The sequence below is a fragment of the Alligator sinensis genome, unplaced genomic scaffold (genome assembly GCF_000455745.1).
Source record: "Alligator sinensis unplaced genomic scaffold, ASM45574v1 scaffold76_1, whole genome shotgun sequence".
NCBI classification, from domain to species: Eukaryota; Metazoa; Chordata; order Crocodylia; family Alligatoridae; genus Alligator; species Alligator sinensis.
Window position 1 is genome coordinate 3,663,672 of NW_005841865.1, and position 11,286 is coordinate 3,674,957.

The 11,286-nt window shown below is 41.9% G+C and overlaps 1 protein-coding gene across 1 annotated transcript in view; it reads right to left on the reverse strand.

The window, feature by feature from the left end:
• ZMYND8 (zinc finger MYND-type containing 8) overlaps nt 1-11,280 on the reverse strand; it is a 115,461-nt gene extending 104,181 nt beyond the window's left edge. Inside the window, exons 1-2 of the mRNA XM_025191594.1 lie at nt 10,759-11,280; nt 5,637-5,722 (exon numbers count right to left, since the gene is read on the reverse strand). Coding sequence (XP_025047379.1) covers nt 5,637-5,641 — 5 coding nt within the window. The 5' untranslated portion in view covers nt 5,642-5,722; nt 10,759-11,280. The remainder of the gene's footprint in view (nt 1-5,636; nt 5,723-10,758) is intronic.
• Nucleotides 11,281-11,286: the final 6 nt, after the last annotated feature.

An 11,286-nucleotide genomic window follows, 5' to 3' on the forward strand; every position in this document is an offset into this window, starting at 1 on the left:
ACCAGGTGACCTATCACCTGGACAAGGGAGAAGAGATTGATGTCATATATCTTGACTTCAAAAAAGCCTTTGATCTGGTATCCCATGATCACCTCTTGGCGAAACTGGCCAATTGTGGCCTCGGGTCCACCACAATCTGCTGGCTGGGAAATTGGCTCCGTGGTTGGACCCAGAGGGCGGTAATTGATGGAAGTTAATTGTCATGGTACCCTGTGACCAGTGGGGTCCCCCAAGGCTCTGCCTTGGACCCATATTGTTCAACATCTTCATTAATGATGTGGACATTGGAGTCAGAAGCGGACTGGCCAAGTTCACCGATGACACCAAACTTTGGGGCAAATCATCCACACCTGAGGACAGGAGGGTGATCCAGGCTGACCTGGACAGGCTCAGCAAATGGGCAGATGAGAACCTGATGGTGTTTAACACTGAAAAATGAAAGGTTCTCCACCTTGGGAGGAAAAACCTGCAGCATCCTTATAGGTTTGGCAGTGCTACGCTGGCTAGCACTACGGAAGAAAGAGACTTGGGGGTCATCACTGACCACAAGATGAACATGAGCCTTTAATGCGATGCTGCAGCTAGTAAAGTGACCAGGACGCTAGCTTGCATCCATAGATGCTTCTCAAGCAAATCCTGGGACGTCATTCTCCCCTTGTACTTGGCCTTGGTGAGGCCGCAGCTGGAGTACTGCATCCAGTTTTGGGCCCCACAATTCAAAAAGGATGTGGAGAAGCTTGAGAGAGTCCAGAGAAGAGCCACCCGCATGACCAGAGGTCAGGAAATCAGACCTTATGACGACAGGCTGAGAGCTATGGGGCTCTTTAGCCTGGAAAAGCGCAGGCTCAGGGGTCATCTGATGGCCACCTGTAAGTTTATCAGGCGGAACGTTTGTTCACCAGAGCGCCCCAAGGGATGACGAGATCAAACAAGTATAAACTACTACAAGACCGTTTCAGGCTGGACATAAGGAAGAATTTCTTTACTGTCCGAGCCCCCGAGGTCTGGAACAGCCTGCCATCAGAGGTGGTTTAAGCACCTACATTGAACACCTTCAAGAAAAAATTGGATGCTTATCTTGCTGGGATTCTATGACCCCAGCTGACTTCCTGCCTTTGGGCAGGGGGCTGGACTTGATGATCTTCCGAGGTCCTTTCCAGCCCTAATGTCTATGAAATCTACAAGAAGAATGTTAAAATTAGCCTCATGGCATAAACAATTTTCAGTATTTCCATTTTCAGCTTTCTAAGGTGTCATTAGTAAGATAATACTTTATGTACAATATTTTAAGCAGAGCATTCTTGAAAAGAATTCTTTGAAGTACACATTCAGAGATATAATCTTTTTCCAAGCCAGGAGAGAAATACTCTTCACCTACTGCAGTGAAAACTGATTTATGGGGACACCCAAAGATGCAAGGAAATAGGTGTATATTTATACCACCAACTGACACTAATATCCATGTAATGAAGTATAGAAATGCATGATAAATTACACAGACCATACATTTCTACTATTATTCCCACCATCCACATGACCACCTTAAAGCACTCTCTCTCTTTTCATCAATACTCTCTAACAAACATTGCTTGAATCTGTGACTTATCTTGTGTTTGTGTAATCTTATTTAGGGCATGATCTGAATACCATAAAAAAAATCAATACAAAACTCCCTTTCAGGTCAATGACAGCAAGAGTCAGCTGGTTCTGATGAGTATCATATGAAGTTAATTTTTATAAGTCATCATAATAATTCGTGTGTAAAAATAGGGCTCCTGATTTTAGGTTTAGCTGATGAACCTATTAGAAATATCTCTGATAATAAAAATGAAATTAGCATTTATCCAATACACAGTGGAAATGGTTAAATAGTGCAATTTGTTTATTATTTATTTTTGTTACTGCGTGCAATAGCCCTGATTCCTGATTCATATTTAACCATAATCTGTCCTGAAACTTTAAACCTACCCTAATGGCAGAAAAATTACTACATTTTTACTGGACACCCCTAAAACAGAATGGATTGTACATCTGTATAGGGTCTAAATTAGTTTCTGTTAAGAATTGTGGGTACAATTTTAAAATGGATCTTTTTTTTAGAAACCCAAAAGGAACCTCTCCTCAGTCACCAGGATTTCATTGTGGAATACAGAAACGAAAAGACAGTAGTAGCATATACTGCACGGTCACAATGTACCGGGACACAATGTCTTACATAACGCAAGCACATTTTTACTATATTAAAAATGTTCATAGATTTCATAGACACAAGGGCTGGAAGGGACCCCAGAAGATCATCGAGTCCAGCCCTCTGCCTGAGGGTCAGAAAGTCAGCAGGGATCATAGGATCCCAGCAAGATAAACATCCAAATGTCTCTTGAAGGTGTTCAAAGTAGGTGCTTGAACCACCTCCGACAGTCTATTCCAGACCTTGGGGGCTTGGATGGTAAAGAAGTTCTTCCTTATGTCCAGACTGAAACGGTCATGGAGGAGTTTGTGACCGTTCGACCTTGTCATCCCTTGGGGAACTCTGGTGAACAAATGTTCCCCCAGATCCTGGTGAACACCCCTGATAAACTTGTACGTGGCCACCAGATCACCCCCGAGCCTGCGCTTTTCCAGGCTGAAGAGGCCCATGGCTCTCAGCCTCTCATTATAAGGTCTGTTTTCCTGACCTTTGATCATGCTCATGGCTCTCCTCTGCACTCTCTCAAGCTTCTCCACATCCTTTTTTTATTGTGGAGCACAAAACTGGACGCAGTACTCCAGCTGTGCCCTCACCAAGGCCGAGTACAACAGGGGAATGATGTCCTGGGATTTGCTTGAGAAGCCTCTGTCAATGCAAGCCAGCATTTTGCTTGCTTTACTAGCCACAGCATCACAGTGAAGGCTCATGTTCATCTTGTGGTCAATCATAACCCTTAAGTCCTTTTCGTCTGTAGTGCTAACCAGCATAGCACTGCTGAGCCTGTAAGTATGCTGCAGGTTTTTCCTCCCAAGGTGGAGAACTTTGCATTTTTCAGTGTTAAACACCATCCGGTTCCTGTCCGCCCATTTCCTGAGCCTGTCAAGGTCTGCCTGGATCACCCTCCTGTCCTCAGGTGCGGAGGCTTTACCCCAAAGTTTGGTGTCAACGACGAACTTGGCCAGTCCGCTTCTGACACCAATGTCTACATCATTAATGAAGTTGTTAAATAGTATAGGCCCTAGGACAGAGCCTTGAGGGACCCCACTGGTCACAGCACACCACGGCGACTGACTTCCGTCTGCCACCACCCTCTGGGTCCTACCACGGAGCCAATTCCCCAGCCAGCAGATTGAGGTGAGGCCAAGGCCACAGTTAGCCAGTTTTGCCCAGAGGTGATCGTGGGATATCAGATCGAAGGCCTTTTCAAAGTCAAGATATATGACTTCAATCTCTTCCCCCTTGTCCAGGTGATAGGTCACCTGGTTGTAAAAGGAAATAAGATTGGTCAAGCAAGACCTACCTGCGACAAAAACCCATGCTGGCTATCCCTCAGGATGTTGCTGTCAGCCAGTCTGTTAAGGATGGCCTCTTTGATAATCTTTTCCAAGACCTTCCCCAGGATAGAGGTCAGATTGTTGGGCCTGTAGTTTGCTGGATCCACTTTCCTCCCTTTCTTGAAGATAGGCATGACATTGGCCTTCTTCCCATTACCAGAGCACCAGGAGTTCTCAAAGATCTGTGCCAGGGTCTGAGCTACAATGCTTACCAGCTCCTTGAGTACCCTCGGGTGTAAACTGTCAGGGCTGGCTGACTTGAAGGTATCCAGCCTCTCAAGGTGTTCCTTCATGAGCTTTGATGGAAGGTAAGGAATCTCCCTCACCCAGGCCTCCCTGTCCTGTAGTGGGCAGGGGGCATCCCATGGCACTGGTGAAAAACTGATGCAAAGTACCCATTTAGCAAGTTTTCTTTTTCCTGGGCATCAGTTGTCCCATCTGGTTTAGCAGGGGACCAATGTTGCCCTTGCTTTTCCTCCGGCTCCCCACATATCTGAAAAAGGACTTTTTATTGTCCTTGATATTTGAAGCTAGTTGGAGTTCCGCTGCAGCCTTGGCTTTCCTGGTTCGCTCCCTGCAGGTCTGGACCAGTGCAAAGTATTCCTCCTTGGTGGTGGATCCAGTTGTCCGTCCTTTGTAGGTCTTTCTTTTAAGACGCAGGAGGTCTGCTAGTTCCCTGGAGAGCCAAAGGGGCTGCTGTGCCCTTTTGCTGCCTTTCCTCTGAGATGGGATAGACTTTGCTTGTGCATCCAGGCTTGCTCCCTGGAGGAGCAACCACTCGTCCTAAACTCCCCTCCCCTTTGGGTTGTGGCCCTTGAGGGCCTCACTGACAAGCCTCCTTAGCTTGTTGAAGTCAGCTTTCCTTAAGTTGAGGACTTCTGTATTACTGACTTGCCAGCTTTACGGCGGATAGTGAAGGTGATCAGCTCATGGTCACTGTCCCCCAGCTTCCCTTCGATCATTAGGTTGCTGATTAGGTTGTCCCCAGTTGCTTTCTATCCAATTTAAATGTTTTGCCTTTAGTTTTCAGGATTTACCTTATGTTATGGGAAACAAATGAAAGCAACAAAAGAACTTATTTTGTATCCATATTCCTTTCAAAACTAAGGTACTGATCCTGCAAGATGTTTTGAGCATGTTTTTGACAAAAAAACTCTTTGCTCCTGCCAAAGTCTCGTTAACTTTAGGGAGGCTCTGCACGGAACCAAAGGTTGACCCACAAAGGCCAAAGACCTAAACATCCTGATCTTTTAGCATTTTACCTCTATGGAATTGAAAGCTCTTCCATAGGTCAGTATCAGGTGAGGAGTAAAATAGGCCAGGGCCCACCACTTGCCTCCATCAATTTCCCAGTCACAGACTCCAGGAAGGAGGGAGAAACTTTCAAAGCATGGACTGGGAGACACTGAAAGAACTTTTTATAGTTCTGAAAAAAATAAATGTTATTTTCCCTGTGTTGATTGGTTGTTTGCTCCACCCCTCCCCTCTACCTCACATCATACCACTCTACATCCTCTCCTCTTACTCTGTCTCAGGGGTAGACAATGTTTTTTTGGCCGGAGTGCTGAAAAAAACACAATGTCTACCTTGGAAGGTGCCGGAGTGCCGATATGCTGGAGCCCAGATCAGCTGTTTGCAGCCTCCTGGCTACAGCCGGCCCATGAAGCCAGGTCTGCTTGCAACAGGGCTTGCAGCCTCCAAGTTTCCTGCTGGGAGCAGCCTGGGCTCCATGGCTGACAGCAGCTGCTTAGAGCCCAGGCTGGCAGTGGTATGCCGAGCAAAATGGCCTTGCATGCCATGCTTGGCACACATGCCAGGGGTTGCTGACCCCTGCTCTATCTTCTTGTTCTTCCTAGTTTATCTTTCTTATATAAGGTTTTTCTCCTCCCCCCAGAAAACAAGAATTAAAACAAAAAAATAACATCACAGTGGTTACTCTACTTGTGAATTATGCCCTTTACCACATTTGTGTCTGTATTGTCTGTTTTCATTGTAAACTCTTTAGTGCAGAGACTCTTTTCTATAGCAGTACTAATATCATTAATAAAATAAAACAGGATATCATATGCCCAACATTAAGATATTTGACCTGTTTTTAAGATGATTCTACTCACCCCATTACATTGACTGGATCTTTCTTTCCTTTTTTCAATTTGTAGGTTACGTGTGTGAGTTCACTGTGGTCAGGCTTTCTACAGTTCTGGAAGAGAAATTTGATATTATTTTCTACAGGCAGAAGGCAGGATAGATTTGCACCTTATAGACAAACTATAACTGATTTAGTTTGTCTGTAAACTGCAAGTCTACTCTGCCTTCTCCCTTCAGATTAACAAGGATAGCTACCTGTTTTTACAAATAGAGAGAACAGATTGGCATAGCTTAATTGTCACCCAAATAGTTAATTTCTGCAAGTGCTGTTGCACTCTAGTTGTTCACACAACAGGGCACACAACATTGATTTTCTGTATACAGTATTTCCTTTACCAAATACATACATATCAGAAAAAACTTACAGGAGAAAAAAAATCTTAAGTCTAAGTCTAGCACACAGCTTTCTCCACATTTTACCTGCAGACATTCTTTATTACTGTTAAGCTTTTAAATCTTTTTTTCAGGCTAACTACTATTAAAAAGCAAGGTACTTAGATAAAAAGTAAGAACAATGGAAACAGTAGCTAAATTGGGTATGCCCATTTGTTTAGTAAAAACTTAACATTGGGCGGGGGGAGCAGCAGTTACAACTCCTGTAACTGATGATTCATAAGTCACAGAAATGGGGGCTCCTCAATATTTTCCCAAATCATTGCTGTGGCACCTATTTAATTTAGGCACAGAAGACAAGATACTCATTGATAAAACAGCAGATGCCTAAATCAATAGACAGGAAAAACCGTTTTCTTGCTTTAGACCTAGGGCCAGATGTTTATCAAAGGAAATAATGCAAATGATACAAACTGCAAAAGCAGCAGCAAAGAGGCTAAAGAAAAAGAACAAAAGATAGTTTTAGTATACCTACCCAATTAGCTCAATTAAACAGTTTCTTATTTCTTATAGGTGCAAACTCTAAATCAATTATTTTAAAGACCTATAAGTCCTTTGGGGCTTCACTGATTTGTTTTACAAAGTTTTCCACAATATAAATAATAAATAATGATAAAAATGTTTAAAAAACAATGGTTGCATTTCCTGTTCTTCTTTATTTACCTACAAAGAACTAAGTTCAGAGTTCAGAGTTCTAGTGTTTTCCCACAAGAGCTGACCAGGTATGTAGCAGGTAGAAAGGGTCATTGTACTTCATATCAACTGCTGGAGTGGAAACAGAATCCTACAGTGAAACTGTATGGCAGGTCTTACACAGTTACACTGTTCCAACATGTTCATCTTGTTTGTTTGCCTTACTTTTCCTCTTTTTATCTTATTTGCATATAAGGAATTATCCTGGAATAATGAGTGCAGAAATCTTTTCAGTTAAATCTGCGCATTAAATTCAAACAATCCAGTCTTCTACTGTGCATGCAACATACAACTTTATTTTACTTAGAAACTTAAATTGGTAGCTATAGTAATTTGGTAGGTGTAAAATCACCATGCATCTTTTGCAACAAAAATAAATGCCCTTAGACCTTGTTTACAGTACTATAAACAATTCTGAATTAGTTTTAGGTTCTATACATCAAGTCTTATTGCAAGTCATGTGCGACAATAAGAATGACAGCATAATCCAAAACAGCTGTCTACAAGACATATCATAAGTTTAGAGTGAAAGACAAGGGCTACTACCTGTCCCTAAATTACTTTGGCTTAGCTTCAGAATAAAAGGGAAATTAATTTGTAAAGTAGGCCCTTTTGCTGGTTGAAATAATTCAAATTTACTGCACATTAATTTCACCTACATAAATACCTACTTAACATGCAGTGCCCCAAACTTTGAAACCTCTTAAAATTAAGAGTCCCTATGAACTCAATTGAAGAGAGGAAATCACCCGAGATGCATCAGTTTCTTAATCCTCTCTTGTCCAACCTTGCACTGTTATCAGTACGAGGCTTCTCTAGACAGACATTTTTTGTCAATGAGTATCCTGATCGGTAGGCTCTTTGCTGCAGTGAATGAGAAGGTGAATGTATTTTATTTCCAGCTAGGGTGGCCACTCAGCTAGGGTGACAGTTCAGTTGTCCTCTGTTCTCTACTGATATGAAACCCAACGCATTTATGTCCTCTATTTTTCTCTTGAAGAAATTTTTTTCTCTTCTCTTGAAGAGAAAAATAGAGGACATAAAGGTGGCAGGTTTTGTATCAATAGAGGACATCGGACAGAGGAGCAGAAAACCAGAATGTCCTCTACGATGCCCACCCTATCTTCAACAAGTGTCTCTCAGATTGCAAAAAATCAGGTTCTTTATGTTTCCTGGTATTACAAAACCCATGTTAGGAAGCACTTTTATCCCCACCTCTAGATGTATTGAACTTAGTACAGGTGTAATCTGCATCAGTACTCAATAGGGAAAAGGAAGGGTCAAGCATGCACATATTCCTATTTCCAAAAGGTTAACTTCCAGATCCTTTCTCATGTGCTCTGAATTCAAGGACTGCAGCCTGTGAGAGCAATATATTAATTCTATTAAAATGGAGGGCAAGAAGGCAGAGCTTTGTGCTTAAGCACCCTCTCCTAAAATTTATTCCAGGCAATAAGCCTCACAAAGCGTCTTTTACTCTAGAAGAGTCTGGTAAGCACTATATGTAGCAATAATGAAAAGGACAATTAAGAGCCCATGTCCTATAGTAGTTGACCAATTACTATCTGCAAACCAAACGTGTTATATTAGACAAAGAGGAGAATGCAGAATATGTCTGTTCCTTCTTTCCTTCGCTGTTCTACCTCCAAATCTATTGAATAAACTTTTCAAAAGAAAAACAAGTCAATAATTGGTACTAGCAAGGAGATTAACAAAATGATTTAAAAGGCTCTTCCACTTTTCACTAAAACTATGCTACTGTCTGTAATATACCAATTCATCAATTTGATGCATCACTTCTGGATTTTTCAAAAAGGAATGAATGGATGACTCAGAAACAAAAAATGACTTGAATCTTTGGGGGGTTTTTTAAATTTCTCTGGAGTCCAGGATATGGGTTCAAATACAGACCAGGATTTAAATAGCTAAAAGTTTCATGCCTGATTATGACCTCCTTCCATTAAATGACTTTATTGCTTTAATATGCTTTCCAGTGGATAGGTTTCTGTATCATAGAACAGCATCACAATTGCCCCTTTTGGTGACAATCTCAGCAAAAGGACCCGGTACTGTATTTGCTTTGAGAAAGAAAGAAAAAAAAATATATATATATAAAAATTAATTTCAAATTTATATCTTCTAAAATTTTCACCATCTAGCTTTAACTACAAGGTTTTCTTCAAAACATTTTAGTTTAGTAGGACTCAAACACTCTTTAAGGCCCCTTGAGGAATCAGAAAAAAAATAAAATGAACAGTTGTTTAAAATAATTATGTATTAGGAAGAAAAAGTCAAATACTGCAAAACCTTGTGGATATGTATAATTATACCCTCATGTGAATACTTCTATGATGTTCATTTTGGCTGCTCAAGTAAGTAAAATTGTATATGTGCTAAAATGTCTGTGTTTGCAGAATTGGGGTTTTGCTACTTTGCATTCAAGAGTGAAGAAAACTGATAGGCTGGAGATATTTATATGAATAAAGAATCTCAACTGAGGGCAGATTTTCTTACTAAATTAGATCAGAACAATTTCTATTACACAATGATAATTTTGTAATTACATATTATTTGTTAACTGATACTACTGCAATTTTGCATGGCAGAAAAAGTGCAAGGTTATTAATATTCAGCGATGATTTAACTAGTAATTTCCTAATCCTGCAAAAAACTCCATGGGGGTAGATCCCTACACTAATGCAGAACCTTCTTAAGGTTGATTTTTTTTATGTCAATTCTGCCTACATGGTGTTTGTTGATGCATCAAGACTTGAGCAGGAAAAAATGGCTCATTCTTACTTGCATCTGCCCTGCGTTTAATTAATAGCAACATCTACCTTGAAGAATAATATAGGTTTCTTTTCCTGCTTGCTCTGTAGAACCAAAACATCTAACAAAAAGCAGTATTACATTCTATGCTGTTTCAAGCATCATCAGGCAAACTGTCAGTTAAGTATTGCTGACATTTTTTTATTCCAAGGACCAGACAATACTACATGTGAATAGATTTTTAGATTTTATGTTGAATTTGCAGTTCTTGGAAGTCAGAATATCCATTTTATTTGGAAACAGAGTAAAGTGAATTCAAACGTAACTGAGGGACCCAACAAAACTTCAGGCCATCATCAGCCTTGAGAAAAAAATGACTGAAAGTCTTTGATTATTTAACTGGACCACAAAAAAATATGATATCAGACCTCTCTGCTAGCTCACTGATAGAATATGATCAATTGATTTGGCATCATATGCAAAAGTGACACAGAAAGGGACTGCTCATCTGAAAAACTGTAGCTCAGAGCAGAAATGAGCATTTAATTTGTAAGGTAACTTATGAGTTGCTTTTCATGCTAAAAGCCAAGATTACTGAGTAAGATTAAATTTGAGTACCCAGGATAGAGGAGTAAATCATTTGTAATTAATCATTTCAAAGATTTGGCTGCCCCTTCTTGCAACAAACCTAAAAGATTTAACTTTTCCTCACAGGCAGACAAGGTTCTTTGGATAAATGTGATATCTTTTATTAGACCAACTGTAGTAGATGGAAAAATTGTTCTCTGCAAGCTTTTGGGTGCAAACACCCTTCTTCTGGAGAGGAAGACATTGTTCTGAAGAAGGGCATTTGTACCCAAAAGCTTGCAATGAACAACTTTTCCAACTACTTAGTTGGTCTAATAAAAGATATCACGTCTACTTAAAGAACCTTGTCTTCCTATGTCCTTAGACCAACATGGCTACAACCAATTTTTCCTCACACACACATGCTGACCCCAACTGTTCAACAATCACAAATCAGGCCCCTCAATATTTCCTTTCAAAAGCCAAGGCACCAGGCAAATAAAAAAGGATTTCTCTATTTGAACCCTTCTGGGTTCATATTCCAGCTTTTTGCTGTCGTTTTTTTAAATTAAACCCAGGTGCTGGCAGTTAGAAAACCTGGGGCTTTAAAAAAAACACCTCTAAAACACTAAGTAGGAATCTGGATAAACTGGCAAGATTTGGTACCAGGTTAAGAATGGGTGCTGGCCCTGTCGATGGATCAGCACCTCACTAGCACAGGTTTCTAGCACCGATGGGTGGTGGGAGTTGGGTGCCGGCTTCCTGCTGGGTGGGAGCATACGGCGTCCGAGGCCAACACTCAATGGAGTCTGAGCCTGCCCAGGCCCAGGGAGGAGCACAGCAGCATGGAGGGATGGAAAAGGAGGTACCTGCGCTGCCTACTTGCTGAAGTGACCTACGGCCTGTGGGGTTGTCTGCGCCCGGGGTTTGAATTACACTCCCACTCTTGGCAGCCGCTACCATCGCTGCTCAGAAAGGCGCGGGGTGGTTGGGGGCTCTCATCTGTATCCCCCAAATTTCAAACCCTGCCTCTGCTCGGGCCTGGCTGCCCCTAGGCCCCTGCGGTCTCGGGCCGGGTTTTTAGCGTCCCCGGGATGGGAAGCGCGGGGGTGTCCCCCGGGACCGGCCCTGCTCCCCTCAGGCCCGGGTCGGGGTCAGGCTGAGGGGGAGGGCGGCGCCCCCGCACCAGCCCCT